The sequence below is a fragment of the Micropterus dolomieu genome, linkage group LG13 (assembly GCF_021292245.1).
Source record: "Micropterus dolomieu isolate WLL.071019.BEF.003 ecotype Adirondacks linkage group LG13, ASM2129224v1, whole genome shotgun sequence".
NCBI lineage: Eukaryota > Metazoa > Chordata > Actinopteri > Centrarchiformes > Centrarchidae > Micropterus > Micropterus dolomieu.
In genome coordinates this window covers 3354542-3374205 of record NC_060162.1, presented here as the reverse complement: position 1 = coordinate 3374205, position 19664 = coordinate 3354542, and the positions used below count along the sequence as shown (strand labels likewise).

Sequence of the window (19664 nt, the reverse complement as noted above, 5' to 3'; positions counted from 1 at the left end):
ACGATGAACCAGAAGTCTGTGATCTCCAGAGGAACCGAGTTTCCCGTAGAAAATGTCATCAAGGAAACGTCCACTGGAATATTCTGCATATTGTGGAGGAATTTAACTCAGTACAAAGTACAAATTCAAAGTATTTGCTCAAGGTTTCTACCTCCTAAAAGGGAGTTTTTCCTTGCCTGAGTGGCCAAGTGCTTCCTCATGGTGGGAACTGTTGGGTAAATAATATTAAAAAGAATACGGCCTAGACCGACTCTATGAAGAGCGCTATGAGATAACTTGTGTTTCCATTTGATGCAACTTTACTCTTCTACTCCTCCACACCTCAGGGGCAAATATTGTGTTTTTACTTCAATACATTTGCATACATGGAAGAAGTACTCAGATCGCAGCATTTACTTAAGTAAAAGTAGCAGGACCTCAGTGTACTTAAAGGCATTCAATATCTTACTCAAGTATTAGCATCAAAATATACTTCAAGTACCAACAGTAAAAGTACCCATTATGCAGAATGACCCATTTTAGAATAATAGATATTATTGGATAATACTAATTAGTGAAGCATGAATGTGTTCATCACTAATATTTCTGCTGGTAAAGGTGGAGCTGATTTGACTACTTTATATGCTGCTGGGTAGCTTTATCCATAAATTACATTATCATTAATTAGTTGATGAACATTTTGTATTAATAATCTGGTCAGATAAATGTAGTGGAGTACCAATGGTAGAGTGTAAAGTTGGATAAAATGGAAATACTCAGTGTACTCAAGTACATTAATTGAGTAAATGTACCACTGTATTCTAGTTACTTCTCAGATTACAATATTTCATCCCCTTTTTATTCAGTGAAAGCTCCAGATGAGGTGAGCACTTGTGCTAAATAAAGTATTTAAACCTCCTGTGGATCAGCTGGAAAATTCATCGTCACAAAGCTGAAAACAGAGACGTAACAAACACATGATGACCTTATAGACCATGATGCATTGCTGTAGATTAAATTTAAAATGAGCTCAAACTGTAAAATGCAACATACACACGAATGCAGCAGGAATATTAATCCAGAAACATCAGATATAAAACAGAAACACTGACAGGAACATTTTACTGCACTGTGAGTACTTTTACTTTGATACTTGAATTTAACGTCGCTTATAATACTTTGAATGCAGGATATTAGTAAGGACCTGAATACTTCGTCCACCTCTGTAAAAGATTACCATATATTTAAATGTGAAAAGTAAAGCTTTATTTAATTTGCTGTATGTTATTAAAGAATCTAAAGTTTGCGCTATTTCTTTTTATTGGAGCAGCACAACATGACAGCAGAAAGAAAACTCACTGCACTTTTGTTTGTTCCCCATAATGGAAAAATGTAAAAAAGATGTTGGCAATGCATTTCTTCTATATTTACATTGCATTGTATGTTTTCTTATTGTGCAAATAAACCTCTCTCAAAGCAGTTTCATTTAGAGTATTCCTCAAAATAGAGCTACAGGTAAATATGTGCTATGATTTAAGATGATGATATTCAAATAATTATTACCCCATTTTATTTCTATTCTATCCCCCCCCCCCAGTCTTGTGTGTGTGTTTTACTGTTGTAAAGTGGTCGTTTCCTCCTCTGTTTTTCAGACCGAATGGCGCTCTCTTGGTACCGGAGCAGCTCTGATGGGCCTCTCGCCAAACTTTGGTGTCTCCAAGCTGGAGAGGCTCGTTTACACATGCAAAACAGCCGGCAACCAGACGAATTGTGGCCACGACTCTCTGATTGGAGATTAGTGAGTTTCTATAAGTGTAACATTTACTCATTAAGCTTCTGCCTTTATCCAAAGTGACTTACAATTGCCATAGAGGTCAGAGGTCGCACGCCTCTGGAGCAACTAAGGGTTAAGTGTCTTGCTCAGAGACACATTGGTGGACGTGTCGCATGGAAATTGAACCTGACCAAAGGCATGTGTCTTATCCAATGTTCCACCCGTGACACAAGAAATACTCAGGTGTTTTACTTACCACTGGGTGCAAGTACTTGTCACAAGTCCTGCTTAACTGTTATACTAGTAAAAGTGCACATTTACTGTTTTAAATCCGACGTGTAAGTAGCAAAAGTAAAATTACTCATTAGAACAGCGCCGTGGAGCTTGATTGGCATTTGGCAGAGAACACCAGAATTGGCAGGTTCGCCATTGGTGCCCTGTTCTTTTCACAGATGAAGGGAGGGGAGGCATATCCTTGGAGGGTTGCACAGAACCCAACGGTACCCTGACGGCTGTTGTCCTCAGTGAGGTGCTGGTAATGGTGACAAGTAGCCGCAGTTCTGTGGTCTGCTGTGAATGGATCCCTCTTCACTTTTTCCTGCGGAGATCATCCGACTTGTGGGGAACTGTGGGGAACCAAAGATGTTCAGCCAAACCAACGGGGGAGAGGAAAAGAGGCAGACCGGGGACAGGGCCACTGATGGATACATCTTCCCACGGTGGGCCTGGCTGAAGTGCAATCACTCCGCAACAAAGTGGATGAGCTTCGAGCAAATGTCAGATTCCTGGCAGAATATAACAGCGCTTGTCTCCTTGCTCAGATGGAAATATGGCTCAAAGAACTAGACCCTTATTCTTCTCTGGAAGTCAAGGGTTTTTGGGGTACCCTTTTTGCCTCAACAGAGAAAGTAGTCGTTAGGGAAACAGTGTGTTCACCCAACATCAAGGGAATTCAAACAGATATTTATTATGCTTGTTTATATTCCCCAAGGATAATGTTGATATTGCAACTCAGACAATGGTAAAACAGCTACAAGGGATCCGGACGTGCCAAACTTTGTCATGGGCGACTTTAATCACTGCAAACCAGGAAAGTCTTTGTGAGGATTTTGCCGTTAGGTGACTCGTCCAACACAACACTTAAGATGTTTAGATGTGTGTTTGGATCAGTCAAGGGAGCTTACAGATCCCTTCGTAGAGCTCTACTTAGTACGTCTGACCATAATATGGTGTCTTACAAACTGGTCCGGAAGAGGAACAAACTGAAACAAAGTGTGTCCATGACTGCTAGTGTTAAAATAATGTCTGTACGGACTTGGATTAACTCCCAAAGACAGTGTCTGCTTATTTAACCTTTTGTGAGGATTTAACATCCCCCAAAAATCAGTTTCCATCTATCCAAACTGAAAACCGTGGGTCTCCAAATCTGTCAAACACTCAATTATCCTGCAAAACAATCATTTTAATATAGGGGATGTCAATCAGTACAGAATACTACAACAACAGGTTAAAAAAACCTTAAATGTTCAGCGCTGGTCATTTACGCCCCACATGATGGGGGGGTGGTGATGGTGCAGTGGATAAGACACATGCCTTTGGTGTGAGAGACCCAGGGTTGAATCCACTGTGAGACACCATTGTGTCCCCGAGAAAGACACTTAACTCGTAATTGTCCCAGAGGCGTGCGACCTCTGACATGTATAGCAATTGTAAGTCGCTTTGGATAAAAGCATCAGCTGAATGAATAAATGTAAATGTCTTAAATCTTTGATGGGGTTAGTGCCTTAGTGGTCAGACTGAACTTAACCTTTCCAAGGAACTGAACAGTTTTAGTTATCATTTTAACGCCCATGATTTTAGTGAGTAGCAGTCTGTTTTTAAAAATGTCATGTCATCGTTAATAAGAGGAAGGTCCTGAAACATTTCCAAGTCATAAAGGAAATGTCCCGGCCCCGATGGCGTCAGAGGTCGTGTTCTTAAAAACTTTTAATTTATCACTCCACCTCCATTGGGTTCCTTTTTCTTTAGAAGGACGCTCCAATGTCACTTCATGTCTACAGGCCTGTGGCACACACCTCCCTTATTATGAATTAATAAGTACTTCTGAACACAGTGCAAGCAAACTTGGACACGTTCCAGATTGCTTGCAGGTCTGGCAGAGCCGTAGATAATGCGATGTTGATGAACACGTTGAGGTCGCAAAAGCTTTTGCACGACTAGTTTTTATTGATTTCTCCTCTGCTTTAACTTGTATCCAGCACCACATTTTAGCATCTAAGCTCGAGAGAATCTATAACATTGACCCTGGTTTGATTGGTTGGCCGATGGATTTTTTTTTCAACTAGAAAGTAGCAACGTGTGAAGACAAATTGTGTCCTATCTTTTTTTCCTCCACTGGATCGACCTAGTGTTATATATATATATATGTGTGTATATATATATATATATGTATATATGTGTATGTATATATGTATATGTATATATAAACCTTTATTTAAACAGGAAATGTCCCATTGAGACACTCTTTTACAAGGGAGTCCTGGATAGCACAAATAAAAGTTATAAATACAGTTTTTCAACCGTGAGTTGAAAAACAATACACGTAAATACAAATACAATACAAATTTACACAAAGTTTACAAGATATTTACATAGACAAAAATACAATGAGTACAAAATATGTAATACAAACAAAATTAGAAAGACCTACCTACCGTTAAAAACAAGTGCATATGTCTGTCAGAATGTCAGATATTCGTTTTTTAAAAGCAGCTAAGCAAATTAGCGCACCAATCTTAATCTTAGACTGGAGTTCATTCCAAGACGTAGGGCCACAGTAAGACAGACTCCTCTTTCCTGCTTCTGTCCTCATTCTTGGTACCTTACAAAGTCGTCCACCACTAGATCTTAAATGATATGTACTTTGCATATGAACAAACTTTAAACAGATATAAGACAAAAGACCTAAAATAGCTTTATAAATAAAAATGTACCAATGTAGCATCCTGCGCAGTTTGAGTGACGGCCAATTTACCCTACTGTATAAGATGCAGTGATGTGTCTGATAGCCAGCGTGATAAAGAGGGTCAAGCTTTGACAGAGTAGATGGACATGCAAATTGATAGATGATATCACCGTAATCTAGCTGAGACAGGAATAAACCATTTTTTCCCGTGTAGTCCTAAAAAAGCAATCTATATAAAAATGCCAGGGTAAAGTTTTGTAGCAAGTGTTTTAATGTGGTTTTTAAAGGTAAAACCTTTGTCCAGCCAGATACCCAAGTATTTATAAGCACCAAGTTCAATGGCTTCATCTTGCAGTGTGTTAATAGAAAGAGCTGGGACTTTAGTATTAGTAGGTGAAAATATCATTCATATCAATATCATCTTGTTTTATTAAATCTGTTCTTGGATTTTCATTTTTTTCATTTTTATTTGGTGACTTAACCTTAAAAACAAAAGTCGATTGCAAGCCAATTTTCAAGTGTGCGGGAAATGCCGCAGGCATGGCTTTGAATGACCTTTCACATTGAAATAAGGTTAGGACTTTGATGGTCAGTCCTGGCTGATCCAAGCTATGGAAGTTTTTCTGGGACTTAATTCAAATGGTAATGGAAACTTGAAAATTAAAATATAATTCCACAATAGCAATAACCATTATTCATCCATTCATATTATTATTTTCCACATGTGTGAAGTGAGTAAAACAATTCAAATTCAAATGCAATGATCCAATTTTCATTTTCATTACATACATGTGTGGGCATTCTAAGACCTTATGAAAATTAAAATGGAAACAGCATTTGACATTTAAAATTCAAAGACTTAACCTGCTCTAAAGTGGACATAAGCTCCCCCGTTGTATTGCATTTCCATTTACATGTCATCTTGTTCTTTTTAGGTTTAAAATTAAAATTGAAATGCTAGAAAATAGCATTTTAATTTTGGTCCCAGAAAAACTTCCATACCTATTCCCCCTCTGTCTCAGGAGTACAAGTTGCTTCCGTCGGGCTGTAGATATAGGACGCCAACATGCTGGACAAATAGACTTAAAACTTTAATGTGGTTATATTTTATCGTTGGTTATTTTTATCACCTTATTTTGTTTTATTTTAACCCCAGAGTCAAATTTATTTATTGCCTAGTTATGTATTGGTTGCTTGATAGTTGTGTGATTCCCACTCGAGGTTTCTGAAGATATCCTTCATCAGAGCCGTTTTGCTGGTCCAGTGGGCCCCAAGTTCCTCCTGGTGCAGGACAATGCCCGGCCTCATGTGGCCAGAGTGCGTAGGCAGTTCCTGATTAACTATACTGCACTGACGCCATTGACTGGCCCTCACACACAATTTTGTAAACAAACAAAAGCAAAAAAACCCAATTGTGTTGAATAAAAAGCCTTCAATGTCATGTATTCCTTATTTTCCTTATTACATCATTACATAATGTTACATTTCACCCCAGGGTATGTTACAACTAGACTGTGGGGTGAATTGTGACGTTTTACTCCCTGTGTTTGAGATAAAATCACACATTTTCTGTCTGCGTTGCAGAAAAAACATTTGCACCATTTAATAGCAGACCCATGTAACTAGCTTACATCAGATGTTGAACGCACGGGCTCAAAAGAGCTCAGAGATGCAAACAGAAATGTTAACGGCCATCCCTGGTCTCCCCTACATCTTCCAGCTCTGAGCACTGATGCCCTGATACAGGTCTACCAGGAGATCCCCCAAATCACCATCTGCATCCAGGGTAAGCATGTAAGAGCGCTGACTGATAAAGCAAACGCCTGAGGGAACATGAAGACGTGCAGACACAACTGCGCAGTGTGTGTTTCTTAGCACATGGAAAAGAAAGTGACACTGTGTTACCTATACATCGTGATCCTTCTGCCTCTCACTGCCTGAAGGGGAAAGCCTATAGGGCTAGGGGGAGTGTAACAGGGCAATATTGGTGTCTGTGTGGAAGTTTGACCCTGGGGTGGATCTGGAGAGGAGGTCTGGAGCCAAGCTAGACACCAAGAGACTCCACCAGCAAACTGGGCTTCAAGGTGGATATCCACATCGACCTCAACAGTGAAGAAATCTACGAGTTGTTTCAGGAAGGTGACACATTTGCTATGTATATTAATTAACTGGTATAATGGTTTATTATGATACTTGTCTTTACACACCACTACACTGAGTAAATACGTGTAGGAACATAGATCATCCATTACTTTGCAGAGGACACTTGCTTTTACTTTATTTATTAATTTCTTGGATCGCCTTTTTAAATAAGAGCTCCACTTCACCTTTGAAAGGGAACAAACGCATGTTGTCATATGTTGAGCTCTGATACAAAGCATATTCAGAGCCCCGAGTATTTAAAAGAGGACTCTGTTACAAGAAGCAGGTTTACCGAGTTATCTCAGTAGTTAACTTTGCTGAGCTGAAACTCGTGGGGAAACCGGGGACGGTTGTTAACATGTTTGACATTTCTGTTTGTACCTCGGAGCTCCTTTAAGCCCGTGCGCTCAACATGTGATGCAAACTAGTTACATGTGTCTGCTACTGAATGGTGCAAATGTTTTCTCTGCAACACAATTCACCCCAAAGTCTGGGTTAGTTGTAACATACCCTGGGGTTAAATGTAACATTACATAATAAGGAAATTAAGGAAACACCTAAAGGATCTCTAGAACCTCCTCAATGGTCATCAAAACTCCTAGAATACCCTAGAACATCATCAATAATCACAAAATCCTCCTAAATGACTCAATGACCACAAATATAACCCATATGACCTTCTCAGTGACCACAACAACCTTTCAAATGGCCTCCTAATCCTCCTTGGTGGCATCAAAACTCCTAAAGTACTGTAGAACCTTCTTAATGACCACTCTTAATGAACATTTTAAAAGAACATCATAGAACCCCACCAGTGAATGTTAGAAAAGATCCCTTGAACCTTCTCAGATATCTAAAGGACATTTTAAACCTTCTTAGTGACAACAACCTCTTAAAGAAGCCCTAGAACCTCCTCAATGGCCATTAAACTACTACACAACCTCTTCAGGGAACCCTTAAAACCTCCTAAACAATCCATTGAACTACCTCGGTTAACTTAGGGACCTCTAGAACCTCCTCAATGACTACTTAAACCACCTAAACAACCCCAGAACCTCTTCAAAGATCCCTTGAACCTTCTTAAGGTTCATGGATTCTCTCGCAGTGAAGAGACTTCGTTGTCTGACCAGTAGTTCCTGCAGAGGATTTTTGAAGTGTGATCTGTAACCCTTTTTTTTATCAGTTTGTGCAACATACTTCTCTCAACCAGTAGTACATAGTTGACTGAATGTTCTTTCACCTGCTGACTTTAACGGACGTCACGTCAGTGCATGCACGCCTGATGTACCGTGCCATGCATACATTTCATATTTCCGTGACTTATAAAAGCGTCGTGTGTTTGTGCTGCAGAGAGCTGGCAGCCGGTGAAGGACTGCTTTCTGGCAGTCTTATCGTCTCATGGAGAGGAGGGCTACGTGTTCGGGGCTGATGGTAAACCCGTCCGACTGGCTCGTATCTACAGATATTTTGACAATGAACGGATGGAGAAAAAGGCCAAAGTCTTCCTCATACAGGTACAGAGGCAGCAGCAGGAAACAAGTCTTTGTTTTTCACCAACACACACACTGACAGTGATAAAGATGTTAATATCAAGTTCATCATTTCCTTCTTAGTAGTGGAGACAGATTTTTGCACATCAGCAGTGGTCAGGTGTTTTGAGATACTTCACCTGGGTATTTTTATGCTATATGCTATACTCCACTACATCTCAGGGGGAAATATTGTACATTTTACTACAGCTTTAGTTACTATTACAAAATATAAATGTACTTCTAAATGATGATGTATTATTATCGATAATCTACCCAGCAGTATACAAAGTAGTTAGCTCCACCTTTACCAGCTGCAAATACTGCAAATACTTACTTACAAGACAATATTACTTCAAACCCCATTTTCAGAAAAGTCGGGATACTTAAATGCAATAAAAACAAACAAATGGGATTTGTTAATTCACATGTACATTTATTTAACTGACAAAAGTACAAAGAAAAGATTTGACCAGCGCATATTTTGTAAATATGAACTAATTTCTGCAACACGCTCAACAAAAGTTAGGACAGATGTGTGTTTTACCAAGGTGTTATATCACCTTTCCTTTTCTTTTCTAATCGTTTGGGAAGTGGAGATTCTACTTGTGCCAGTTTTGCAATAAGAATTTTTGTCCATTCTCGATTGATGCAAAACTTCAGTCTGTGGTCGCCCTTGTCTGATCCTCCTCTTCACGATGCACCATTCATTTTCATGAGGAGACAAATCAAGCACACACACACAGCCACGCTGTTGTAGCCTGTTGCAAAATGAGGCCTGGCATTTTCCTGAAATAAGCATGGCTGTCCCGGCAACAGATGTCACCTTGATGTCTCTCTAAAATCCCAATATATGCTTCTGCATCATGATTCCTTCACACACATGCATCTCACCCATGCCGTGGGCACTGATGCACCCCATACCATCACAGATGCTGGCTGTTGCACCTTTTGCTGATAACTACGTGGATGGTCTTTTTTCCTCTTTGGCACAGAGAACTTGACGTCCGGTTTTCCCGAAGACAAGCTGAAATGTGGACTCATGTGACCACAGCACACGGTTCCACAAACTCTGTTTCTGCACACAACTGATGTACATGGCTTCCTCCGTATGTAATACAGTGTCAGGTTGCTTTTCTGTATGCAGCGGCAGACTGTGTCTAAGTCACAACTGTTTCAAGAAGTACAAGGAGTGGCTATATTCGTGTATTTTGTGCACTTTTTAAATCTTATTTTAACTCTGTCCCAACTTTTGTTGAGTGTGTTGCGGACATGAAGCTCTAACTTTGTTTATATTTACAAAATACAATCAGGCTGGTCAGTAAAACTATTAGAAAATCTTTTCTTTTTACTTTTGTCAGTGAAACAAAGGTTCAAATCCCTGAAGGGATGGTGAAGGAGTATTTTTTAAGCAAAGTAATACTGAATACTTCTACCACATTTGCATGAATCCTAACAGTGTTGTGTATCTATTGACATATCTTGCATATCAGCGTGATTGCAAGTTAAGTTTGTTCATCTATCGGTTACAAATCCTCATCATTATGTTGATTTTTCTGCAGGCGTGTCGGGGAGGCGGTCTGGATAACGGTGTGGAGGTGGATTCGACCGGTGACACCACAGAGTGCAGCGTTTCACAGCATCTCTCTGTTCCCACAGATACAGCAGTGATGTACGCCACACCACCAGGTAAACTCCTGTCCGTCCAGTTTATGAAGAGACACAACTAATACAATTACCCAGAGGACAAAGCGACACCTTCACAGTGCTTTGTTTTGTCCAACCAACAGTCCAAACATCAACATCAATAAAATAAATCAAAACAGGAATCCAACAAGGCGTCCCATTAACAGAGTTTCTCTTGACCGTCCTCCAGTACATTACAACATTTTTTAACCAGTGATTAATTTGTTAAACAAGCACTGAAGTGTAAAAGAAGAAGATATGAACATAGCAGTCACTTAAAGTTTTAGCACTTAAAACATGGACGCTTCAACTACAGGCGAGGAGCCTCGTGGGTCAGTGCGGTAAACCAGCAGCAGTGCATCATGTGTGTGGAAACACATCACTAAAGATGAAAACCTGTACTGCTGTACTGAAGTACAACAAAAGCACAAGTGTCATGCACACTCATCTTGGTTATTCATTTTCATCCTGGGTGAGGATGTCAAAAACAAGGTCACCTTTGATGAGTGGGCCAGTAACTGAGAATAAAGACAAGCTTGAGCAGGATTTTGTGCAACTTTTTGGGCCACACTACGAAAATGGGAGGAAAGCAGGACAAATATCCTCATTTGGCTTGGCCATCCCTGCCTGGGAATACCACCCCGGGACGAGCTTTCATCCAGCCCACATCGATGCCCTTATCTGTTTGCACGCAAACCAGGATCGGACAGCAAAACCTGTGACTGAGCAGGACAGTAACGAGTAGGTTCACGGGTTGGCTCTTGCATGAGGATTGATTTTTTAGTCTATCTTCTTTGCACTTAAACGGAAGTTGTATCACTGGCCCAAGTGTTACTGTTGCATAAATTGTTGCTGCTGAAGCTTTTGTTTTTACTTGTATCTGTATGCGTAGGTGTGAATGAGCTGTCTGTCAGCACATGCATTACATGTTGTGAATACAGATTGTAGCTTGTTGCAAAGCATTCTCTTCTCCTGTGATTTTATTAATGATGTTAAGGTCACCGTGACTTTCATTACAGCATCTGAAGTCGTGTAACCTCTACTAACAAACAGTGTGAAATGAACCAGAGGATTATGAAATAGATCCTCTTCCCTCCGTACTGTCCACAGGTTACGCAGCTTTCATGAACCCACTCGGATCCGTCTTCATCCAGACTTTCTGCAACTTACTAGAGGATGAAGGGAATCGCAACCTGGAGCTGACTCGCCTCATGACCCGCCTCTCCCACAGGGTGGCCTACACCTTCCAGGCCAAAGGCCGCGACGTGGGAAGCAAGAAAGAGATGCCCTGCCTCCTGACCCGACTGACCCGTGAAGTGAAGACAGCGGGGCCCAGCGGCTCTCAGCCACGTCACTGGTTGGCGCTGATAATGTCAGAACACGGACACCTTCCATCAGTTAGACTGTTGCACGCGAGTGTGCCTGACTGCATCTGAACGTATGAAAGCAATAATAAGCATCAGGAATGCAGATGGAAGAGAAAAGATAAGTTAGCTGACGATGAACCAGAAGTCTGTGATCTCCAGAGGAACCGAGTTTCCCGTAGAAAATGTCATCAAGGAAACGTCCACTGGAATATTCTGCATATTGTGGAGGAATTTAACTCAGTACAAAGTACAAATTCAAAGTATTTGCTCAAGGTTTCTACCTCCTAAAAGGGAGTTTTTCCTTGCCTGAGTGGCCAAGTGCTTCCTCATGGTGGGAACTGTTGGGTCAATAATATTAAAAAGAATACGGCCTAGACCGACTTGTGTTTCCATTTGATGCAACTTTACTCTTCTACTCCTCCACACCTCAGGGGCAAATATTGTGTTTTTACACCACTACATTTATCGGACAGCTTTAGTTACTAGCAGTAATGGAAGAAGTACTCAGATCTCAACATTTACTTAAGCAAAAGTAGCAGGACCTCATGATCTTATAGACCATGATGCATTGCTGTAGATTAAAACTACCCAACAGGATATAAAGGGGTTAAAATGAGCTCAAGCTTCAACATCTACAGCAGGAATATTAATCCAGAAACTCCAAACATAAAAGAGAAACACTGACAGGAACATTTTACTTTACTTCCACTCCTGCATTAATACTTTATCTATATTTAGATACTACTTTTGGAGGACTTTTACTTTTAGTGGAATATTTTTTCACCGCGTGGTTTTAGTACTTTTACTTAAGTAAAGGATCTGAATACTTCTTCCACCGCTGTCTATAAGTCAGACGCATCACTGTATGTTTCCCATAATGGAAAAATACCTGAGGAATATCGGTGTTACACCACAGTTCAAAATGATGATTTTGCTTCAGTCTGTCAAGTTTCAAGTTAATTTGAAACTATTATTAACATACTTTAATAAAAAATGTACTAAACAATCTTTAATAATATATGTAAACATTATTATTTGTCTATTTTATACCAAGTCCGTCAACTGCAGGTTGTGTAAATTTCATCTTTGTTAGCATTTTTCATGTAAAAGTTAGACCATATTGAATTATATGTTGTTTGAAAGCTTGTTCGAGACGACAGAAAGGTGCGTGGAACGTGCTGACTGGAATAAGTCATTTTAATTTTCAGGTTGACTTCTGAGTAACTGGCCAAGGACAACTCTGGCTCATTTACAGTTACTTTGCTGTTAATTAATGAGCACTGTCCCCGTCAAATAAATAAATAAATACTGTGAAATTAAGTATAAGCAGTCTGTACAGCCGGTAAAGGTGGAGATAACTGCTTTATGTACAAGGTGACTTAATCAATAATAATACTTCATCATAGTTGATTTATATTTGTATTAATGAACTGAATCTGCAAAGTAACTGAAGCTGTAGTAAGCTCTAAGATGTAGAAGTATAAAGTAGTATTAAATATTGAATTAAAGTACAATTACCTCAAAATTGACCTTGAATACAGTAGTTTGCAGTGAGATTTACTATGAATAAAGTTCCCTGGTTTGACCGGTAGATGGCGACGATACGACACTAATGCCTGAAGCACCAACGTCATAAAGCAGATCAATAACAATTAAATATAAAAATAACCACGAAATCTGAAACACAGCGCGCGTGAAGCGTGGGGAAGCTCTTTCTTTCTGCTGCACGAGCGGGACGCAGACCAAATGTCGCTTTAGAACCGGCGGGAGCCACGTTCACAGGGGCGCGTGTCTTTATTATGAGGACTTGTTGAGAGGATGGTGAAGCTGAAGATGCCTGCTGGACGCTCATCATCATCATCATCATCATCATCATCATCGCGTCCTTCCTCCCAAAGCAAATAAATGAGTCAACATGGCCGCGGAGCAGCTCGCCCTGTAGCAGCGGAATAAAACAACACACGGGTGAATAAATATACACATGTGCACGTTGCATGCGGGAAACGCGGGGCCTGCATGTTTTTATTTCACATTTTACAGGATTGGTGCTTCAATCACAGCCCAGCAGAGTGCCCCCCCCCACCCCCCACAAAATAAAGCTACAGGTAAATATGTGTTATATAATCTAAAATGATGACAGTCAAATATTCTGTTTTATTCCAGGCTTGCGTTTTTGTTCACTGCTTTTAATAATTTATTAGAGTGAAATTGGTGATTTCCTCCTCATGTTTTTCAGACTAAATGGCGTTCATGTCCCGGTTCTCTCGGTCCCGGAGCAGCTCCAGGTCTCCGAACCGAAAGGACTCCGAGCGCATCTCCCCGAACCTGAGCGTCTCCGAGCTGGAGAGGCTCCTCTACACGGGCAAGACAGCCTGCAACCACGCAGACGAAGTGTGGCCACGACTCTATATTGGAGACCAGTGAGTTTACATCGGTGCAACACAAGAAGTACTCACAAATTTTACTCAGGGCACCAACACCTGTCACAAGTCCTGTATTTACATTTTTACTTAAGTAAATGTGCAAATATATTTTTTTAAATCCATTAAAGCACCAAAAGTAATCATTATAATGGCCCCTTTCAAAGTAATAAATATTATATTATTATGTTATTTAGCAACACTAATGCAGCTGGTATAGGTGGAGCTAATTTTAATATATTTTATTATCAGGTAGCTGATCTATAATAATGCAACATAATTTATTAGTCAGTTGTTTAATATTGGTTATATCTTGTATTAATGACTAAAGTTGGGCTGAAAAGGGGCCTATTTTATTTCTCTCTGAGACATAGTGGAGAAGAAGTATAAAGTTGCATAAACTAAGAACAATACTTTAGTAAAGTAAGTAAAGTTGCGTTCCACCACTGATAAGAAGGATGTGTGCCCTTATTAAGTAACTACAACATGATTCACAATTATTTAATACTTCATGTGGTTGGTTAAAGATATCCAGACATGTTTTCAGACACATTAATATACTTTGCAATGGAGTATTTTTACATTGTTGTATTGATACTTGTAATCAAGTAAAGGATCTAAATACCTCTTCTGCCACTGTCATATAGAAAGTTCCTCCCCTTCCGGTCACCCACCATGGGACCTTATAAAAAATATGTACGATAGTCAACGGCAAGAGACAAAAAATGTTTTGATACCATTTAAATTGTTTTCTGAATTACACACATGATGTTTGTCAATTTAAAATATAATTCTGAAAGTCAAGAAAGTCGTAGTTTGTTGTAAAACTGCTGAAAATATGTAATTGCAAAGACCACAAACCCAAAAGTCACGTATGTGATGTCATAAATGTTTCTCTCAGTGACTGAAGCTAACGTTATTGAATCATAAATCACCTTTAAGCACCGGGTATGTGTACACATACGAGGAATTTGACTCATTACTCTCAATTTACATACACCGAAACAAATAAACAAACAGGAAACCAAACTACAGTGTACAAAAAAACAGACACACCCATAAACAAAAACTTCTGTAGACAGCAAGATAAAAGTGTGGTGAAACAGTGCAAAGGATGCTGGAATAAAAATATATTTTTGTGCAGTAATTATGCAATCGTATTATGTACATTAGGTAGGTGGATGTGACATATACAGTATTTACAATATGAACAGGTATTTAATTGCTAGTAAGCAGTAAATATACAGGTGGATGTCATCCTGCGGGTACAAAAGCTAATGTCAAAGAGCTTCAGGTGAGCGTGGCTAATCTTATCTAGCTAGCAGGAACCAAGATGAATTTATGCTGCGCTCCTGGCAAAGTATTAAATTAAAATAATACATACTAGTATCAAATAGTGAAACTTGTTCTGCATGTACACTGATGTAGAAATATTTTGTCAATGTTATTAGGTAGCTGGTTACAGTAAACAATCTCTGAAAGTCATCTTCTCTGCCTAAAAGTTGTTCAGGAAAATGTTAAAAATGCCCAGAAATGTGAAAACATTTGGAAATAGAGCCACCAACTTTTGAGGATTACCAACTGATGCAGCTAGAAGGATACAGTAACATATATTTATCACTTGTTTTTAATAAAATGGCCATCCTTTTAATTAACACCAAGTGCACTTCTGAGGGTTTAACTCTGCATCATCTTGCCACAGAAACACAAGTTTGTCGCGGTCAGCCAATAGTTTTCATTCACTTTCGGCATCATGCACCACCTGAAACGCTTTGAACTTGGAAATTTCCCAGTTACGACCGGCATGGAACAAGGCATTAGCATTACAGCGCTAACATGTATGAAGATGTAGTTCATTGAGCGGTTTCACAAAAAATTTAATGTTACTTGTTTTAGGAAAAACTTTCTTGACGGACAAATTAAATTTTAAACTGACAAACACGATGTTGACTTCTGTACATATTTATTCTGAAATAAGGTCCCATGGGAGCGATGAAGTTTGTTTTTTTTCACTTTTACTTCATACAACATATTTATCAAACTGACATGTGGAAATGTGACTGACTGTTTAAAATCTGCTCTTTTCTGTAGGGATATTGCATCAGACCGGCGTGAGCTGGCCAAACTCGGCATCACACACATCCTCAACTGTGCCCAGAGCAAGTGGCGCAGTGGAGCCGAGTACTACGCCGGGATGAACGTCACCTATCACGGCATTGAGGCTCACGACTCCCCCACCTTCGACATGAGCGTCAACTTCTATCCTGCAGCTGAGTTCATCCACAAAGCTCTCACGAGTGGAGGTTAGTCTGTGTTCTAATGCCTTTTATACACATGATCCTTTTTACCCTCGAACAACAAGTGAGTAAGTTGGCAAATCTGTAGCCAAGAGTTTAGAACAACAAGATCATAAATACATAAAATATAACTAATTAATTATATTTTTATTCACAAACAGTTAACGAAAAATGTCTAAATTTGGCCTCCAAATCGCACATAAATTATAACATTTTATATATTAACTTACTACTAGTTACTTATGTCTTGTACTGATTTTAATCCAAAGCACAATCTTCCTTAAACCGAGTTGCCTAAATCTAACCAAACTATGACCATGTAACAACCTCGCGTCTGAGGCTACATCCACACTACTCTGTTTTTGTTTAAGTTTTAAAACAGAAACGATCTTCGTCCACACCAGTGTTTTAGTTGCGTATCAGAAATGATCTCCATCTATATTAAACGACTGAAAACGCAGTTGCAAAAAAAACAAAACTAGCTTTGCATGACTGATAAGAGCCAATCAGGAAGCCAAATGTGATCTGCGTCATCGCTTTAGACTCCTCCGTTTTCATCTGTCCGCACAAAAACGCTTCCCCGGAGTTTTAACATGAAAACGGCGTCTGCAGTGTCTTCAAACTTTTCTGTGTTCTGATTCATCGTTGTAGTTTATACGGCATGCGGAAACGTAGCAAAAGGACTGGGTTTTAAAATGAAAATGTGGTTTTGTGGATGTAGCACAGGATCACATGACTTAAGTAATGTTCTGTGGCGGATCTGGTACTTGCCAACACTTGTAGATGTTGTTTTGAAGAACGGTCATATATGTCGTTGTACTTTCCAACAGCAATCGACCTACTTTGTCATTTAGGTACGAGGAGATGTCTTTGTGTTAAAATCTCAGAGGGAAATATTGTACTTTTTGCTTCACTACAATTATTTGACAGGTTTAGTTACTGGCTATAAGCTTTAAAAAAATATGATTCTTTGTTAGAGATGAAACACTTAATTTAAACTTTTAACTTAATTACACTGAACAAAAGATTGTGGTTAAGGGTAAACATAAGTTCATGATATACATTTAACAAAATTATAAGTAACACTTTTGTTTTTGCCCCCATTCATCATGAGCTGAACTCAAAGATCTCAGACTTTCTCTATGTACAGAAAAGGCCTGTTTCTCCAAAATATTGTTCACAAATCTGTCAAAATATGTGTTAGTGAGCACTTCTCCTTTGCCGAGATAATCCATCCACCTCACAGGTGTGGCATATCAAGATGCTGATCAGACAGCATGGGTATTGCACAGCTGTGCCTTAGGCTGGCCACAATAAAAGGCCTCAGGCTGGCCACAATAAAAGGCCACTCCAAAATGTGCAGTTCCATTACACAGCACAATGCGACGGACAACTTCGAAGACGTCATCTCTTAACTTCTTAGCGTGAGAAATACAAGGTGTGGTGTGTGAACTGGCTGAAATGCATGTGTCTCACGGTGAATGCGTGAGACTTGAGAGCCCTGGAATAAATCAGGGCCGGTATTTATCAAGCTTCTCAAAGTGCCATTTTAGTCTTAAGTGCTGAGAATTCATTAAATTTAGTCCTACTTTCAAACTTAAGTATAAATGCAAGTTATCAAATTTCTTAAAACTAAGAATCACTCTTACTCTCCCAGTTATTTAAGACAGCTCGACAGGTCTCTCAAGTGGTTAGGAGCTGCCAGTAGGGGCTTGTGATGGCGCTGTGGAGACAAAGACATGCATCTTTCAGGAGAGGAAGAAAGTTTCTGATTTATTTGACGACGCACATTGTCACGCGTTTCATCAACTTCCCAACAACACCCCCCTAATTCGACAGAAGCAAACACTGTTCATGCAAATGGCTGGCAATACAGGAGCAGTAGGTGCATTGATGGCGCTCATATGAAGATAAACTTTTTTTTAATCTTTTATTAATGTGTAGGCCTATATCATAATGTATTATCTTGAAAATTCTTTATTGTTAAATGTGTGTTGAATATAAACTCCTCTGAGGAATCTCACCATTCAATGTGAATTTATCTGAGAATATTCTTAAAGAAGGAAATCTCTTCAGTGATTGGTCCTTGGCGACATCGTCCTGTTTGCGGAGCAGCAAAGTGTCGTAAATCAGCACTAAGACTGACACTTAAGATTTAGTTCTACACTTCCCTCAAATTAGGACTATGATGCTTGATAACTAACTTTTAAGCCCAGCTTTGAGCCAAGAATTTTTTCTTCTTTAGCAGTGTTCTTATAATTAATTCTGAGAAGCTCGATAAATACAAGCCCAGAACAGTAAAGTTGCAGCCGGACAGATAAACAACGTGCTGAGACTCACTTTAGAGCAGAGAGGAGCTGCAGATTCGGTTGATAATTCTCTGTAGGTTCCTCACATTCACGTGACAATGTTGTCACATTGTCATGTGATGTATTGATATTACACAAATATATTTAAAGATATTTAGTGTTGAGGAAAATGGGAAAATTACATAACAGAAATATATATTCACATGTGGAAAACATCCTAAAAAGTTCATATTGTGCGTGTAGGTAAGGTGCTGGTCCACTGCACGGTGGGAGTGAGCCGCTCAGCCACTCTGGTGCTGGCCTACCTGATGATCAGACAAAACCTGACGCTGGTGGAAGCCATCAAAACAGTGAAGGACCACCGTGGCGTCATCCCCAACCGAGGTTTCCTCCGCCAGCTCAACGGCCTGGACGGCATCCTGAGAGAGAGCCGTAAGACGTCGCCGCAGAGCTGAAAACCCCCTCAACACACACACACACACACACACACACACACACACACACACACACACACACACACAACCTGAGGTATCAGCTAGTCTGGTTACACTGGGGGAGGTAATGGGACCAAGTGAGGAGCAACCTGTGGGTTCTGACTGGCAGCAGGTGTAGCAGCGTTTGACTGACATCTGATGTCAGTATCTTCAAATATCAGTAAGTTATTTATTTTTTTATTTTATATTGTTAATGTTGTTTAAGCCTCTGAAACAACTTTAGCTCTGGGTAGTAAAACTCTTCAGTGAAGCATACATGAAGACTGAAAACTCTTAAGCCCACAAATGAAGAAATAACTTTAGTTTTACTGATCACAAATTTGCCCCACAGGGATTTACAATCTGTACGGGGTATAGCACACTCTATCCCTAAGGCACGGTCACACCAGAATTAAAAACAATATTTCGTGGCAAAATCAATTAATTTCATTGCAATCACAGGGATTAGTGGATTCGCTCACTGGGGCAAACTACAAGCAAATATATTATCATGACAAATCTTTTTTATATCATTCGATATCGATAATTATCAGGATAAATGTGAAATCATTATTTCTTTCAAGTTTAAAGGCTGATTTTTGCTCCTGAGTGAAAGCTGAAGAAGCCAGATGGTTAATTGTGGTTTTAAACTTTTCTTTATGTTCAGAACAAACGCAACAATATATCGCGATAATTATCGTTTTATTTCCCAGCCCTACCTTT

General features: G+C 39.6%; 1 protein-coding gene and 1 pseudogene across 1 annotated transcript; both read left to right on the top strand.

Moving 5' to 3' along the window:
- Positions 1–5247: 5247 nt before the first annotated feature.
- On the top strand, positions 5248–11903 carry LOC123982178 (annotated as a pseudogene).
- Positions 11904–13683: 1780 nt separating this feature from the next.
- Positions 13684–18923, top strand: LOC123982351 (dual specificity protein phosphatase 26-like). The gene is made up of 3 exons (XM_046067835.1): positions 13684–13862; positions 15954–16165; positions 18712–18923. Exons 1-3 carry the CDS (start codon positions 13684–13686, stop codon positions 18921–18923), a joined length of 603 nt encoding a protein of 200 aa, XP_045923791.1.
- The last annotated feature ends 741 nt before the right edge of the window (positions 18924–19664 follow it).